We start from the raw sequence: 18,588 nt of genomic DNA on the forward strand, positions 1-18,588 counted from the left end.
AGCACTGAGTCTTTACAGAAACCAAGTGACAGAATAACAGGTTGTGTGAACATTTTAGGTCTGCAGTTTTGGGAATACGTCTGCGTCAGTTTTTTTTTCTATATAATTGTTCTTTCTTCTTTCTCTGCTATTTGGTGCTCAGCAGGCGGGCAAGAGCCAAATTTGTGTGGGGGGTGGGGGGAGGGGGGGGGAGGGGGGAGAGTAATTCATCCGGAGGCAAGGGGTGAAAACAAAAACACATAAATGGTCTTTTAAAGACCTGTGAAGTACTCGGGTGTGGCTGCAATTAGAGGTGGCCAGCCCGCGAAGCTGCTTAGGGTGACCAGACGTCCCTGTTTTGGTAGAAGTGTCCCCACACTAGCTCCCAAATTAAGATAATGTCCCAGTTTTTGTGTAGTGCCAGGGTGTAGCAGAAAAATGTTACTTTTTTTTTGTTTAGTGCCTGGATTTAGCATACCATTGGAGACCTTGTTGCAGGGTAGCGGGAAGGGAAATCCATTAAAGAGACACATTTTCTCTCTAGATTTCCCTTCATTGTCTACAAAGGCTAGCCACCAGTGTGACCTCTGCTCTTTAAAGGGAGCGAGCCTTGGATGTGCGCGTGCATATGTGTGTGTGTGTAGATATAGTTATATATATATATATATATATATATATATATATATATATATATATATATATATATATATATATATACATACACACACACACGGTTACACGTCTACTGTATATAGGCACATATTTACAAGTGTACGCAAAAGCAATTGCAGCACCCTCGCTTTAGCTTATGATGTTGATAGCTAAGGCGCGGGTGCCTCTCCCACTGAGCAGCCCTCCTTCAACACTGACCCATTCTTCTGCATAGGAGTGGGTCATGATGATGTGAAGGTCCGTCCGTGGCAGCCTGTGGGGGACTCTCGTCCCTAGACATACTGTGACAACTCAAAGCAGCCCTGTGGCAGCCCTCCCCAAAATGGCGGCTGGGCGTTGAGCAAGCCTGCTGCCGCTCAGGGGCTGAGGAAGCGCTTCGCCTAAGCTGCATTTGAACCCGGAGGACCGCGAACAGGGGGCGTCTTAGAAGCACCCCCCAGGAGCAGCTCCCTGGCCTGTCACGTGGCCGTCCCACAGTCAGCACTTAAAGCCTCAACACCCAGGCGAAGAAGATACTGCCTACAGAACCAGCGTGGGAGCCTGCAGCCCGTCGGAGAGGTAAGGGGGGGGACCCCCCTGATTGGAATAGCGGGAGGGCTCCTGATCAGCCGCCTGAACCCCAGACTAAGCGGTACAAAAGGGGGAGGTGATGGACGGAGCATCTGAACCAATCAAATACTCACACCCAGGAAACAGATCTGGGTTTAATCCATCACCGTTCTTTAGCCCACTCTTGCACCCCAGTTCAGACATGGCCATATGCAAATCAGTCTGACCCCGTGCCTCATGGGAACAGTCCAGCCCGAACTGCCAAGCCATGCCTTCCCTGGACCGGAAACAAGCTTCCGAGGACCGGTTTCTGGCATTTCAGCCGTCTTCAGCCCGGCTTGCTTGAATCCAGTGGCAAAGTGAGCAAGGGACTCACGTCTGAGCATACCCTGCCAACTTATGGCGAACAAAGCGGTACAAAAGGGGGTGGTGATGGAAGGAGCATCTGAACCAATCAAATACTCACACCAAGTCAACAGATCTGGGTTTAATCCATCACCGTTCTTTAGCCCACTCTGCCACCCCAGTTCAGACATGGCCATATGCAAATCAGTCTGACCCTGTGCCTCATGGGAACAGTCCAGCCCGAACTGCCAAGCCATGCCTTCCCTGGAACGGAAATAAGCTTCCGAGGACCGGTTTCTGGCATTTCAATTCAATTCAATTCAAAATCTTTATTCGATTGCAGGTTTTACAATCATAAAAGTACAATTTATAAGCACACATTTAAAACATTACAAACAATTCATTTCAGATGACAAATAATGACACAGTATACAGTACAATATATCAAACAGTATGAGCATGGGAAGTATATGGTTAAAAATATAAATAGCTGTAATCTTAAAAGGCACCTAAAATTTTAGCATCGTGGTTAGCCATCCATGCTTTTCCTAAAGCAAATGGCTTTTTAAAAAAAGTTACATACAAATAAAGTGCAATCGCTATTCAGTAGTTGTAAGTAATAAAGTGCAGGTTTAATTTGTGAGAAGCTCAATTTTTTAAGGCACGGTTTAAGGTATAATTTCCGTGGGGTGGAGTAGTAGGGGCAGATAAAGAGGAAGTGTGCCAGATCTTGAGGAGACTTTCCGTCGCAGCCACAAGCTGGCAACACTTCGCCCCGTTGAGCCCCACTTGGGACTGCCAATAGAAGGTGATAGAGGTCAAAGCGGAACCTTGTTAACAGAAACCGTTCATAACTGGACATCGGCCAAGTCAGGTAAGGTTCCATTTGCAAGCATGTTTTTAATAATAGGTGTTTCCTGACACTGACCTTCTGTATCTCGACCTCTTCTATGTCGGTACATCTTAACAGTAATATAGCATTCTTAACCAAGCTCACGTCAGATTTTGTGATTGAGTTTGGGGCATGGAACAGATCCTGTCGCTCAATTGCCGTTAGGCTGTCCTTTATGTACTTCACCCACGGTACTTTAAACCTCCCATCTAACTGTAAGGCTTCTTTCAGTAGGGCATGTGTTAATGGGATGTCGTTGTTCAGCCAGCAGTTCAGCCAGCATATGACAGGGCTTACTGCTATTCTGTCACCTAAGAAGGGGATCCCCAGCTCCTCGTGTACCGAGTAGTTCCCAATGCCCCTGGGCAGTCTCAGAATCTTTTTTAGGAAGTTATTTTCTGTAACCTCTAGGTCTTTAATCTTACGATAGCCCCAGAGCTCACTCCCATAGCAGGCAACAGCAACGCTTTTTGCCTGGTACAGTTTAAGCAATGCGGCCGTCGGGCAGTTGCCGATTTTTTTTGCAAAGCCAAGGATGGCCGCATTGACCCTTGTTGTTTCACCCTTCTTCTTAGTGATTGCTGGGCCCCATGATAACTTGTGATCTAGCAGGACCCCGAGGTAAGAGAAGGAGTTAGTTGATGGAATTTTCTCCCCGTTTATACTAAAATAGACAGTTTTTGAGACACCCTTCCCTGCTTTCATAACGTAGGACTTGGAGTTATTTATGTTTAAGCCACGTGACTCCATGAATTTGTAGAAGGAGTTTAATAGTTTCTGGAGGCCGATTGCTGTTCTAGAAATAAGAACAGCATCGTCGGCGTAGAGTAATACAGGTACCCCTTTGCGCTCAACTAAGGGGTAATCTGCTTCTACGTTTAGAAGGAATTCCTCCAGTTTGTTAATATACAGGTTGAATAAAAATGGGGCCAAGATGCAGCCTTGTTGGACACCCCGGTTTATTTTAAATTCGTCCGTTACATTGAGGTCTTGGGAGTAACGGACGTTCGCTCTTGTATCTGTATGCAGATCAGCGAGGAAGTTGACAAGGTTCCTCTCTACACCCAATCTCAGCAAAGTAGCCCATAATAGGCTTCTGTCTACACAGTCAAAGGCGGACGACAGGTCCATAAATGCCATGTAGACAGTGCCTTGTCTCGCCAGTGTGTACTTGCTTAGGATAAGGTATAGGTTCAAACACTGCGTAATGGTCGAGTGGCCTGGTCTGAACCCATATTGTATGGGTGAAAGGATGTTATTATCTTTAGCCCAAGTAGATAACCTGTTAAGAATTACTCCCCCCACCACTTTAACTACTGAATTTAATAAAGAGATTGGCCTGTAACATAACGGGCTACTGCGATCGCCCTTCTTAAAAATGGGGACTATAGTCGAGAGACCCCAGATTCTTGGGCATCCAGTTGTCACCGCTGCATTGATTACAGCCGTGAGAACCGGAGCCCAGAAAGGGATGCTGGACTTAAACAGGTCCGGCGGCAATCCATCCGGACCCGGGGCCTTGTTGATGGTTAGACCCTGTATTCCCCTAACGGTCTCTTGTACTGTAAAGCATAGTGGAGACGCAGTTGAAGTTAAAAGATCATAGTCTTCCCGAAGCTCATTACTCTTAAAAATTGTGCTGAAATGGGACACTCACTCCCCCTCTGGGATGTTTGTTCCAAGGGCTGTGTCGTTTGGATTATCAAACAAAGGTTTGTTAATTATTTGCCAAAACTTGCTGCTATTCCCCAACACTGATGGGTCTAAAAGGGATTCAATGACGTTGGCCTTAATTTCCTTTTTTCTAGTAGCTGTTGCTTTCCTGTAGGCCAAGCGGAGATTTTTTATCAGGTCACGATCTCTGGGTTTAGTTTTTAAGGCGTGTTTCAGCTCCCTACTTGCCTTTGAGCAATTATGGTCAAACCATTTGGAATTGTTCTCACTATGTCCCTTTGTTGGCGCTGTGAGCATGGAGCCAATTTTGGTGACCAGCCCCTCAAACCTGGACAAAATATTCGAGGGGGTTGAGTCAGACGATAGGCAAACAGACAGCTCCTCTTCACATGCGCTGGTTATTTTAGTGTACAGGGTATCTTGATTTATCATTGACCATCTGATGCGACGCCTGCCATTTACGCACCTTAGCGTGCCATGATCAATGCGTGACTGTCGTTTTGCTAGTAATGTTCCACCCAGGTTTATGACAAGGGGATTATGATCGCTGTATACACTAGTGAGGATAGTAAAGTGCGAGACCCATTGAACAACATCTGAAGATATTAATATATGATCAATGAAGGATCCCTGTCCATGTCCTTTAAAAGTTGGGGTGTCAAAGATTTTTGTTTCGGGGACCAACGACATGGCTACTGTCAAATTGTATTCATTCACTAAGTCGTTTAAGATCTTGCCGCCCCTACTATGGGAGAAGTGAAAACCGTCCTCAATGTTACACCCTAAGGACCCCATTGGCGTACTAGCTGGGTTACCACATGGTTGGACATTGAAATCACCGGCTATCATCAAATACCGTGATATAGTGTGAACATTTTTGCTCAACATATCAGTTAAGGAGGCAATATTACAAGCTTCATTACTACTGTTAGCATTATAAAAGTTAACCAGTGTCAGCACATTCTTGCCATTTTTTATGTCAATCTTCTGTATATTCAAATTAACATTGTGGCAGTTACTTATATTACAGCGCAGGCCTAGGTTAATGAAAATGGCCAAGCCACCCTTGGCTCTGCCCCTAGTCGAGGCAATCGCTGGGATAGTAAAGCTTAGAAAACCCTCGATGTGGACGTTTTCATCCTCTATCCAAGTTTCTTGGAGGCACACAATGCTAAATTTTCTAATGAATGTTAGCCATACTGGGTCCCGTAACTTGTTTGCCAAGCCTGCAATGTTCCATGAGATTAAATTTACACAGTCTTCGGGTGCAGGGCAAATAACAGACTCTCTGGTAAATGGGGTGGATGTTGGAGTAGGCAACACTGCGCCTGCTACCGCCGAACCCGCGGTGCTCGTTGCAACTGGCTCCCAATGCTCGGATATGGGGACAGATGCCCCGTGCTGGCTGTAAGAGTTCGCAATTTTAGATGGGGAGTCCATGATTGACAAAAGTATACTAGGGTCGTTTTCGTGGGTGCTTTCTGTCTTGTCGGCGCCACTTTCAGTGTCACCATTTACTGGCCTTGTGTCTGGTAGGAGTGTTGAAGGCGCCTCAATTTCCACAGAGAACACTGTAGGTGATACATTAGGGGAACTACTGTTTTTAACAGCAGTTGTTAGAACAGTGTGTGTGTCTTTTTCACTGCGACGACACCCCAGCTTCTCAGGTGACCTTATAGTACATGAGGCACTTACCCCACCCCCCGTAGCTTCAGCACTCCTTAGACATCAGTCGCAATCCTCCAGGCCGCTAAAGGCCTCAAACCTGTTAGAGAGCTCTAAAGGCGTGAATGGTAACAAGTTTGACATATTCCCATTAAATCCTGTTTTATGATTAAAAGGTATAGTGTTCCACCCATGTATAACTGGTGGTGGAGCCAGTTGGTGCATGTATACAGGGTTCAAAGCAGACTCAATATTGAAGAATTGCGAAGTGGTGAGGGTATTGTTATTATGGTAATGTGGGGGAAAGACAGTGGATCTAGGGTAAAAGTACGTCAGGGGGCGTGGTACTATGCAGTTCTTTTCATTGCCGTATGGCCAATTCAAGATATGATGTACAGCTTTTCTGTCTCTAAAGTTTATGACCACGACATCACCGCCAATGTCCTTCGCTCTACCCCCCAGCCAGGACAGGCGCCGGACGTGGACTATCTCTCCATTTATCGCAATGGGTTTAGGTCTATAGAGAGAGAGCCAATGCGTTATTTTATTTTTTAATTGTGAGTATCCCTCTCTTTTACCATTAGGCAACTCCGGGACCCCAGTGAGTATAACCACGTACGGTAATGCTTCTGGGGGGAGTTCTGTTGGTGGTATCCTAGACTGGCCCCCTCCACCCCAGTTATTCTCCTTCCCTATGGGTCTAGGGAGTCTATCCGGGAGAATACTAGGTTCCCTGGTTGGAATATTGGCGGAAGTGGTTGTGTTACTGGGTGGTATTGAAGTGGTAGGTCTGCCCTGAACAGCAGTTGGGGCTGTTGAAGAAGGATTATTACAGGTGTTGCCACCATGTGCTTTCGGGGCCACGTTTAAGGGGTTAGGGGCAGCTGGAATTGCTACAGCTGTCTGACTATTGCTTGTGCTGGGTTTAGAAGGTGTGGGACCCACAGTATTTTTTAGGAGGGATTGGGTTGTTGTGATGACTTGTTGGTGTTGTACTTTAGATTGCCCTTGTGAGCGTACAAAATTCCCTAACACAGTCAAGTCCCCCTCAATTTTACCCAGTCTTAACTCCATCCCCTTAAATCTTTCTGCCAATGCAAGCATGTAGCTACGTATGATCAACTCAATATTGTCCAGAAGTGACTTAGGGGTGGCGGGTTGCGGGTCCTCCTCCATCTGGATGTGAGTAGTGTCTGATTCTGTAGTTGCTAGGGCTAAAGATGTCGGGGGAGTAGGACTGACTGTTATGATTTGGTTGGTGTCAGGAACTCCAGTTGGTGTTATAGTAACAGTGTGCATCGTTTTACCAAACTCGGTGTGACTTATTTTGGGCTTATTCGCAGTTGTTGTTTTCCTTCTTCTTTTAGATGGTGGGGGCCCATGCGTTTTTTGTGTCACTAACCTCGAGTTTTTGCCTCTTACAACTTTACCAGGCCTTATTGTAGGAGATGTCAGGATCTTAGGGGTATTATTAAGGACATTAGTCACTGTTGGAGTAGTTTGTTGGGTTTGGGTGGGTGTCGCTGCCGGAGCTAAACATTCTTGAAGAAGCAAGGGTACACTGGGAGTCAGTGAGGTGTTGTCTGCTGGGGTACTAATCGAATCGTCATCCAGTGATACAGACATTATAGGTTCTGAGAATGTTCTGTTTTTGATGCGCTAAATAGAGCGACGGCGGTCTGCCCTCCTCTCAGCTAACATAAGCTCCTTGTTACCTTCTACAGCTGATTTGAAAAAGTAATCGTCCAGTGTTCGATTGGTAATGCTTTTGTCCAACCCCACATGAGCAGGGCTTGTAGCCGCGGTTGCCATTCAGTGGTAAAGTTGATGGCAAAGTAGATACAAAACAGAGACAGAGACTTACGTAATCCTCGTACCAGGACCTCTGGCCCAGCACAGCCTCTTCTGGCCGATGAGGGCCGTAGAGGGCCCGCCCTTTGCCCGGGCTTAGCCCGGCGCTCCCGCTCGCTCCTGCGGAGCTTGTTTCGATATTGATTTAATACCCTCGTGGTAGCCGGTGGGCGGGGCCGAGCAAGCAACGCAGACCAGGTGTTGTAGTCTCGCAGGGACTCCTGGACAACTGAGTCCCTGCGCCGGTAGCTCGCCCGCTCGTTCACCCTCCACGGTCCCAGGCACTTGCACAGCCCAATCGGCAGCCGGAGAACACCTCCCGGTATCTTCGCAGTCGAAGCGGCACCCGCGTAGCGGGTGCTGCGAGGTATGGGCACAAGTGTTGCACAGAGCGACCTCCGTGTGAGCAGCCCCAAAACAGCGTCCTCTTCAAACAGGCAAACCAAGCAGTTCCCGTTTTGGGTAGGAAGGTCGGTAGATTTCAAGCCGTGGTAGCCGGTGGGCCGGGCCGAGCAAGCAACGCAGACCAGGTGTTGTAGTCTCGCAGGGACTCCTGGACAACTGAGTCCCTGCGCCGGTAGCTCGCCCGCTCGCTCACCCTCCGCGGTCCCAGGCACTTGCACAGCCCAATCGGCAGCCGGAGAACACCTCCCGGTATCTTCGCAGTCGAAGCGGCACCCGCGTAGCGGGTGCTGCGAGGTATGGGCACAAGTGTTGCACAAAGCGACCTCCGTGTGAGCAGCCCCAAAACAGCGTCCTCTTCAAACAGGCAAACCAAGCAGTTCCCGTTTTGGGTAGGAAGGTCGGTAGATTTCAAGCCGTGGTAGCCGGTGGGCGGGGCCGAGCAAGCAACGCAGACCAGGTGTTGTAGTCTCGCAGGGACTCCTGGACAACTGAGTCCCTGCGCCGGTAGCTCGCCCGCTCGCTCACCCTCCGCGGTCCCAGGCACTTGCACAGCCCAATCGGCAGCCGGAGAACACCTCCCGGTATCTTCGCAGTCGAAGCGGCACCCGCGTAGCGGGTGCTGCGAGGTATGGGCACAAGTGTTGCACAGAGCGACCTCCGTGTGAGCAGCCCCAAAACAGCGTCCTCTTCAAACAGGCAAACCAAGCAGTTCCCGTTTTGGGTAGGAAGGTCGGTAGATTTCAAGCCGTGGTAGCCGGTGGGCGGGGCCGAGCAAGCAACGCAGACCAGGTGTTGTAGTCTCGCAGGGACTCCTGGACAACTGAGTCCCTGCGCCGGTAGCTCGCCCGCTCGCTCACCCTCCGCGGTCCCAGGCACTTGCACAGCCCAATCGGCAGCCGGAGAACACCTCCCGGTATCTTCGCAGTCGAAGCGGCACCCGCGTAGCGGGTGCTGCGAGGTATGGGCACAAGTGTTGCACAGAGCGACCTCCGTGTGAGCAGCCCCAAAACAGCGTCCTCTTCAAACAGGCAAACCAAGCAGTTCCCGTTTTGGGTAGGAAGGTCGGTAGATTTCAAGCCGTGGTAGCCGGTGGGCGGGGCCGAGCAAGCAACGCAGACCAGGTGTTGTAGTCTCGCAGGGACTCCTGGACAACTGAGTCCCTGCGCCGGTAGCTCGCCCGCTCGCTCACCCTCCGCGGTCCCAGGCACTTGCACAGCCCAATCGGCAGCCGGAGAACACCTCCCGGTATCTTCGCAGTCGAAGCGGCACCCGCGTAGCGGGTGCTGCGAGGTATGGGCACAAGTGTTGCACAGAGCGACCTCCGTGTGAGCAGCCCCAAAACAGCGTCCTCTTCAAACAGGCAAACCAAGCAGTTCAGCCGTCTTCAGCCCGGCTTGCTTGAATCCAGTGGCAAAGTGAGCAAGGGACTCACGTCTGAGCATACACTGCCAACTTAGGGCGAACAAAGCGGTACGAAAGGTGGTGGTAATGGACGGAGCTTCTGAACCAATCAAATACTCACACCTAGTCAACAGATCTGGGTTTAATCCATCACCGTTCTTTATCCCACTCTGCCACCCCAGTTCAGACATGGCCATATGCAAATCAGTCTGACCCTGTGCCTCATGGGAACAGTCCAGCCCGAACTGCCAAGCCATGCCTTCCCTGGACCGGAAACAAGCTTCGGAGGACCGGTTTCTGGCATATCAGCCGTCTTCAGCCCCAGACTAGTCACTGCCTGACTTACCAATGGCACCGACATCACACAGCCCGGGGGCAGTTAGATTGCACAATGCTCGAGCTTTCCACCCCGAGCTTGTGGTGAGCTACAGCAGCAGCAGACGTAGCCTACCCAACAGAGGTCCCACAGCAAGAACATCAGTAAACAGCTTTTTTTTTAGAGCCTGGGTGGCTCCAACGCTTGGGTACAATTATTTTAGAGCCCCGTGTGGCTCCAACAGGGGCAATATTGTTTTAAGAGCACCAGCAAGGCCCAGAGGGCACAGTTGTGCCAAAGGCCCATTTGTTCTATTCCCAGCTGCGCCGCACCAGCCCGGGCATCTGCAGCGTTTCTACCTATCTATTCAAAGGGACATTGAGTGCCCAGGCCTTTCCCTCATTTACCGGTGCGCAGCAAGTAGTGCCAGCTGCAACGTTTAGGCCATTTAATCCTTGGGGGCAGTTCTGATTGAGTTAGGAGTGAGATGCACTCCTTTTCCCATCCCTTCACAGCTGCGCTGCACTTAGTGCCAGCTGCAACGTTTAGGTTTGCGCAAGTGCGCACCCTGGACTTTCTCTGCAGTGGCAGCAGCCCTGACATTCTGCACACAGGGCATTTGAGCCCCTTTGAGAAGGCCAGTTGGCCAGGGGGACTGGGAGGTATGTTGGGCGCCAGGCCCTAATGTGATTATGTGGTGCTAGGAAATGTATTTCATGTAGTATGATTTACGCACCCTGTCCTGGTTACCTCTAAATGTGTTTTTTATGATTATGAGATTGTCTTGCATATTATGGTTTATGCTAGTGAGATTTTGTCCCACCCTGTGCTTTATGCCCCTAATTTTAGTGATACTAAGGAAGTTAGGGTCTAATATTAGACTGTTGAGATTATGGGTGTACAATGCGTTTGGCGCCTAATGTGATGCTGTGCATAATGTGGTTTATGTTTCATGCTGATGCTAAGTACAGTGATTACCAGTGGTTAAAGGTTGTACGTTTATAATCTGTTTTACTTTTACTAAGTTCGCTTTGTGCTGGTTCTGACAGTGGTCCTGTTGGCCCTGTCATGTGTAAACAATTCTCTTGTAAATATGATCTAGTGCCAGGTGGCACCATGTATATTATGTGATTACTTAGGTAAAGAACCCATCAAATACTAGCGGAGTCATAGACACTTCCAAGCAGTAAAGCTTTCTCAACTATTGGAATATGTGCCCCCATCTTCTCCTGCTCTGAAGTAACAACCTGTTCCTAATCGCCTCACTTCTCGGACTACACATTAGTTCAGATATCTTCACCCGACGTCTGGAATATGTGCCCCCTTTCTGTCCTTATACTTTTCCTCACCCTTCTCATATCCCCACCATCCTCCTCCTCCTCATTTTCCCAACATGGCCACCACTCGAGTTAAGTCTGGAATTAATTGCTACAAAATCGTCTATCCTCCTAACCTGACTAAAGCTTCAGCAAAACGATTCAAGCATAACACCATTGAATGTTTTCCTGATTCCCTTTTTGTTGATCAATTTTACAATGGTCGTTATTGGAGGCTCAAAAACGATTTTATTTTTTTCACTCACGTCATCCCCTCTTGGTCCACCAGCTTATATAATTCCCTTAATGTCACCTCCTCCTCCTTTATCCCTCATGGGAAGCAGCTAAAAATGTCCACCTCTGCGTGTTTCAACGGCTCCCTCACTATCTCACTCTATAACAAAGGTACTGTTATGATCCAAGCCAAAGACACCTGTCTCTCTCTCTTTGACCACCTCTTCCCTTCCCTACTCCCCTCGACTATTCATATAGCTCCACCCATTACTCCCTTTTTTCTCCCCTGACCCCCTACACTCCAATAGGCTGCACCCTCAGGAGGCACAGGTCGACCCTCTTCCCTCCCCCTCCCCTGTGCCCTCCTCTCACATTCTTCCCCCCTCACAGTATTCCCCCCTTCATCACTTCAGCCTCACCTCTAGCTAATACGCTCCTCGTCCAATCTGCACCATCCAATCTCATCGCCTCCCCCCTATCCCTATTTGCCACCCGCCTTTTTAGTCCACCTCTCCTCCAAACCTCTCCCCTAATTAACTTTCCTTACGTTACCCTTATTCCCTCCTCTTCTCTACCCCCTCCTCTCCTCGCTATGTACCCAGATTTTTACACAAACCCATTGTATCTCTCTCCTTCCCCCAATGCTGTGCTACCCTCTTTCCCCCGTTGGTAACTCTTTCCCTCCCTCGGGCCTAGCAAAACCACTTCCTTTCTTCAACTTCTCTATCTCCCAACCCCCCTCACTCTGTCAGATGCCCGTTTCCTCACAGCCACTTCACCTAGCTGACAGGTCCTCTCCAACTCCCTCTTCTCTTTTCCTCCCAAATCTCCTTCATTTCTTTGACTCGACATATTCCTCCCCTCTCCTTCCGCCCCACTGCCTCGCTCCTCACCTACCTCCCCCTAATTATGTCCTTAATTCCTATCCTTCTTGCAACGCCAACAAAGACGACTCTCCTTTCATCTCCGACGCCCGCTCTCAACCACCACCTTTCCTCACATCTGAACCCTATACCCCAACTCCCCTCCCGTCCCCCCACCTCTTCCTGCCTTCCACCGCCAATTGCACCCCCTGCTGTTTCCATCGAGCCACCCAACATGCCGTGCTCTGCCCTGCTCTCTGGAAAATAAGCTCGGCTATCTTATCACCTCCATCTCCCAACTTGAAGCTACCATTTCACTTTTAAGCTCCAAGATTTCCACTTTTCCATACACCAAAATTCATTTGGAAAACACTCACCTTCCCATGAGATGCACCTCGCCCCCACACCCCATAACAGCCAAGCATAACCTGTCGTCTGCAAACATCGCAAACTCACACAAGCCCTCGAACGCCACCCTTCATCCACTTTCATCTCCAAGTAACCCTACTAGCTACACTCTTCCGACCATCTCCTCTGTCAGAACCACTCATTCACCTAAACCCTCCCGAGCACCCTCGTATAAGTACAATATCCCTATCACCCCTCATAGCCCAAGTGCCCCTGTCACCAAAACAGTTTCGACAGAGCTGCGCTGTCTGCTCCACAACTGCAGATCTGCAATAAAACACAAACTGGAAGTCTCCGATACCACCATCCTTCACAATATTGACATGCTCTTACTCACAGAGACCTGGTTCAACGATACCTCTCACGCTATGTTTGAACTCCTATTACCCACAGGCTATTCTATATTTAGAAATGACCGAATTGACAAAGTTGGGGGAGGTATTGCAGTCATCTTTAGAAATTCCCTTCAACTTAAGGCTTTTCCAAACAGCTCCTTCCGCACTTTTGAATGCCTATCTCTTGAGCTTCAATTGCACCACCGCTCACTTCTCAGATTCCATGCTATTTACCGCCCGCCTTGTAGCCGCCCTTCGTTTATGGAGGAACTCATTGACTTCATTAGCGACCAACACTCAAAGTGACAATAAGATCTTCCTGGGTGACTTCAATCTCCACTGGGGCTCGTCTCAAGACTATTCTGCGTATTTGCTGGCCACCTTTCTCTCTGTAAACGATTTTATCCAACACTACACAGAAACAACACACTCTAAAGGCTCAATCTAGGACCTTGTTTATTTCTAAAGCAGGCATGCTTACTATCACTACCCCTATTCATGTAGACTGGTCTGACCACCTCCTCATCCTATTCTCTCTTCACCTATCACACTCTATAACTATCGGCCAACCTAAGAGGGCTACCTCCTGGTTCTGTAACACTAAGAATATTGACCTCGGTACCCTCTGTGATCTAGCTTTGCTATCACTTCCAAGGCTAGACCCGAACCTAGATGTTAATGAACTCACCTCCCAGTGCCTTACAGTCCTTGTAGTCGAAATTAATAACGTTGCTCCTCTACAAACCAAAAAGAAAATACCTACTCCCTCAGCACCTTGGTTCAACAAATCCCACTATGAAGAAAGGAAGTACCTAGGATTCCTGGAGAAACAATGGAGACAAGCGCCCTCCACCGATAATTTGGCCATGCTTTGTTAAGCAAGATCCAAGTACTACAAGCACATCTTTCTTGGAAAAGCGTCGCACTTCAGAACCCTCCTCGACTAAGCCACAAATAGACCCAAAAACTATTCGATCTTATCAAGAATCCAAACTGCTCTCCCCCAACCTCCAAGTTGGAGGATTCTACAAAGAAAGCATCGGAATTTGCTATATTCTTTGACGAAAAAGTGAAATCACTTGTGGATCAGGTCATTCATCCTACCCCTCCAAAGGAGCGCAAATTCTTAGCCATTTGGCAGAACTTTGACCCCATCTCTGAAGATGCCCTCCTCAAATGCATCCTCGAAACAAAGCCATCCAACCATTCTCTTCACCCCATCCCTAGTGCCATTGCCATTGACTTCTATACCCATTCTCATTCCTATTGGACCACTCTGGTTAACTTCTCCCTCTGTCAAGGCTCCCTTCCTGTTCCTTCAAAACTGGGCAGGTCACACCACTGCTTAAAAAACCCACTGCTGATGCGAACGACCTTCACAACTTCCGCCCCATCACTAACCTACCTTTTCTTGCTAAAATCACAGACAGATGTGTACCGAAACAACTCTCTCGTCATATCAAGGACAATGTTCTTCTTGACAATTTCCAGTCCGGCTTCATTCAAAACTGCAGCACTGAAACAGCCCTGCTGCAAGTGATTGATGACGCGCTACGGATACTCGATTCGGGGGAGGCTTGTCTTCTAATTCTCCCTGACCTTTCTGCAGCCTTTGACACTGTCAATCACAACACCCTCTTAACACTCTTCAACAGAGAATGGGTATGGAGGGCACTGTGCTTAAATGGTTTGCTTCCTTCCTCTCAGATAGATCCCAAATGATCAAAATAGCGAACAGTCTTTCATCTCCTTTGGCAGTAGGTCGAGGTGTTCCTCAAGGCTCTATACTTGCACCCACATTGTTCAATCTCTATTTAGAACCATTGGGAAATCTTCTAAGTAAATCCGGGATCCACTATCATCTCTATGCGGATGACACTCAAATCTACCTTAAGGTGGCCTCCACTCACGATCTCTCCATCCTAAGCTCTACTCTCGACCCCATTCAAAACTGGATGTTAACTCATCAACTGATTCTGAATCCCTCCAAAACTGGATTCCTCCTCCTCTCCTCCTCGCTTTCTACTCCCCCGGTTCAATCATGGATGGATCAGATGAATCTACTTAACAATAAACCCATCATTGTCGACAGCGCAAAATCCCTTGGTGTCATACTCGACAAAAAACTCAATCTACTCTCCTACATCAATTCCATTGCAAAGTCTGCTCAATACCAACTGCGCCTTCTTTGGGGGAATCGTCCCTTCTTCCCGGAGCAAGACCTTAAAACCCTGGTCCAATCGCTGGTTCTCTCCAGACTGGACTACTGCAATTCTCTTCTTACTGGCCTCTCCAAATCCCACCTGTCCCCCCTTAAATCTGTTCTGCATTCAGCAGCTCATTTCATATATGGGGCCAAAAGATGCAACCACATCACACCCGTTTTATCTACCCTCCGTTGGCTTCCCATCGAGGCAAGATCTATCTACAAGACTGCCTGTATCACCCAGAAAGCCTTGCACTCCTCCTCTCCTCGCTACCTGGCAAATAAACTGGAACTCTCTGGAGGCTCTAGACCATCACGTAATGCGGAAAATGTATTGCTTGAACCTCCGACTTTCAAGAAGGAAAGATCGATGGCCCAATCCTTTTCAACGCGGTGAGAATCTGGAACTCACTTCCGCCTCAGCTCTGGACCACCACCTCTTCCCAGGCCTTCAAAACTGACCTCAATGTTCTCCTCCTTCAAAGACACTTCCAAATTTAATTCATGCCCTCTCTATTATCTGAAGGAAGTCCTTCCATTATAGGAAATTCTGTTCTCCATGACTATAGAAGTGCCTTCCCAATGTGTTCTTGGGGTTTGATTGTCTGCCATTTATTGCAGTATTATACTTCTACTTGTACTGTGTACTCTTTTCTAACATGCACACGTCACTTTTCCTCTTGTAATGTATCGTTTTCTACCTCTTGTATTTTGTTTGCTTCTGATACATGCACAATTGCCACCATTGCCACCGTTTGTTGTTGTGTTTTGAGAATCTGCCATTTATTGCAGTATTATACCTCTACTTGTACTTTGTACTTTTTTGTAACATGCACACGTCACTTGTTTCCTCTTGTAACGTATCGTTTGCTACCTATTTTATTTTGTTTGCTCTTGATACATGCACAATTGTCACTATTGTCTCATGTAAAATAACGTTTGCTTTTGTAACATGCTCACTTGAAATTTTCTCCTCATGTATTATTACTGTTCCTATTGGGAAGTTCTCTGACACCTTTGTGTAAAGTCCGCGCTATATAAAAACGCATAAAATAAATAAATAAAATTGAAACAAAAGTAAGCAAATATAAAAAAATGTTGTCCTCACCCTTTTTTTCAATTTGTTTACTTTTTTTTAGAATAGCACAAAAGGCCCTGTAATCCCGAGCTCCACGTGAATCTCGACCCTGCTCCACAGACAATATCTCTTAATATCAAGGGTGCAGCCCCGGGTGTGAGGTAGCTGTCAGAGAGCATTAAAGGCATCAATGATGCAGTCTTGTGGTGACGATGCTCCGGCTTCACATACTCAAACACAGAAAAATGTAAAGAAAGCAGCTCTTCCCTACAAGAGGCCGTGCTCTGGAAGCGGGATGCAGAGACCGGTGCCCTCTCGGAGATTAACGTATCCTGCAGGCAGATGATTAAAGTTAAAAGCAAGTGGTGCATGCGCGAATGAAGAAAGGAGTTGGGTGAGTAGCGTACGACGAGACCCGCAGCCATTATTAAGCATGTAAATATGAGCCCAGAAGACAGCACCAGCCGTGGGAGCGTTTGTGCAGCGGGGAGAGAATTTAAAAGTTCTAGCACGACGCTCCGAACTACAAGTCATTAAAGTGTAAAGAAAGCAGCTTTGCCCTACAAGAGGCCGTGCTCTGGAAGCGGGATGCAGAGAACGGTGCCCTCTTGGCGATTAATGTATCCTGCTGGAAGAAGAAAAAACACAAGTGTGGCCGCGAAAACAGCGATTCCCTTGATGGAGCGAGCCTTGGGCACCATCTGTTTGGAAGCTAATTACAAAAAGATGTTGCCTAAGCTCACTCCCTCTAGGGAATCGCCAAACGTGCACGCGTTGCCATTGAAAGCAATGCAACTCGTGCACGTTTTTGGGGACAAAAGCAGATCGATTACATGAGGTCCCCTCCTATGCAGTACATGCGCACTGCGTAGGCGTGACTTAATAAAGGTACGCTAGCCCATTGAAAATCTCAAACCATGTCCATTTCTGTGAGCATTAGGCTGCTTGATGAAGACTGTTCAATTGAGACAGAAGTACTTGTGCAAGATGTTGGCAGATAAACCATTGTTGGATACATGCCACAGAACCAATCATAAGGCAGCTGTAAATATACAGATTAAACTCAAGGAGCCAGAATCCAACGTATTATGCTATTGTAAGCTAACATAAAACAAATGTAAGATATGCATGAAAACCTGAAACACGCCCACGAGAAGGGGAGGGCAGAGGGGTCATTATTTTCATATTTCATTATTGCACATTTCAGGGCATCGTGCTGATTTATTCCTAGATTTTGAAGCAAGTCTGTTCTGTTTAATCATGATTGAGCAGCTAACACGGCTAATACTATTAGATAGCAACGAATTACCTGCAGTGTTTGCTCTTTCATTGCAGGGTATTGTTTTTTTAATTTGTGGGCCCTGAAAGAGAATGGTGACCAAGGCCCCACAAAACTATCTGACATTTCTGATTTCAAGGACAAAATGTATAAAAGTGTAAATAAAAGAATGAAACTTTTTTTCTATTTTTTGCAGAATTTGGGACACAGGGACCTTTAAGGAAGTCAAGCCCCCTCAGAGAAACTACTACATCATAGATCCTGAGTTGGTATCAGTCTGTGCATAATCTCTGTAAGAAAGTTTAATTAAAGGCAATTGTGAGCATCACCCATGTCTGAGGTGTTTTTTTCAGTGGTGGCTGCCAGGGATCAGGGGTGGTGAGGCGGGAGGGATGAAAATAAATAAATAAACTTACCTGTCAACGCCGCCGCTACCTCACCTCCGTCCTCAGTCTCGGCATTGGCAGCACCGGAAGCACCCAGATTCCCAGAATCTCCCAGCCAATCACAAAGCTGCAGCATTGTGATTTGTCTGAGCGGCCTGTTTGACCACTCAGCATTGGCATGTTCTCCACCCGGCTGTGCAACACAACCAGGTGGAGAACATGATAAGTGCGCAAGACAGGTTGGTCGACCAAACCGTCTTGCGGATTTAGAGAGTGCAAAAATCTCCCACTCCCTCCAGCGGCGGCAAGCCAAGCCCCGCCCCGTCCTAACCTGGCTTTGAGTCGCACAGAAAAATACATCTTGTTGTTATCATTTTATTTTTATTTTTTCCACTGCTCAATGAGCAGTGGGGCGATGCTCCTCTGCCATAGCGGAGCCGCAGACACAGTTTTTTAATGAGATCTGAGAGTTCTGCCAAAGGCTCAACCTAGAAATCTTTATTTTTATTTTTCAGAATTGCTTTTTTAGGTTGAAGCCTACCAGACAGCGCAGCTGTCTGGTTTGCTTACGGCTTCTTATGTGCATTCTGAAAGCTTCCTTGGGAATACATTTCACCCAATGCCTATTATTATCTTTGTGGTTTGTAACTCATATTTGCTTGTTCTCTATTTGCTGACTTTATTTGTTTTAGGTCCCTCCCATGACCCTCCTTTGTTTACAGTATCCTTCAGAG

General features: G+C 47.6%; 1 protein-coding gene across 1 annotated transcript in view; it reads left to right on the forward strand.

Annotated features, from left to right (window-relative positions):
- Nucleotides 1-16,324, forward strand: part of LOC147726190 (uncharacterized) — a 606,971-nt gene extending 590,647 nt beyond the window's left edge. The window contains exon 12 of the mRNA XM_086960284.1: nucleotides 16,251-16,324. Coding sequence (XP_086816410.1) covers nucleotides 16,251-16,272 — 22 coding nt within the window. The 3' untranslated portion in view covers nucleotides 16,273-16,324. The remainder of the gene's footprint in view (nucleotides 1-16,250) is intronic.
- Nucleotides 16,325-18,588: the final 2,264 nt, after the last annotated feature.

This window comes from Lissotriton vulgaris, chromosome 3_1, assembly GCF_964263255.1.
Source record: "Lissotriton vulgaris chromosome 3_1, aLisVul1.2, whole genome shotgun sequence".
In the NCBI taxonomy this organism is placed as follows: Eukaryota; Metazoa; Chordata; class Amphibia; order Caudata; family Salamandridae; genus Lissotriton; species Lissotriton vulgaris.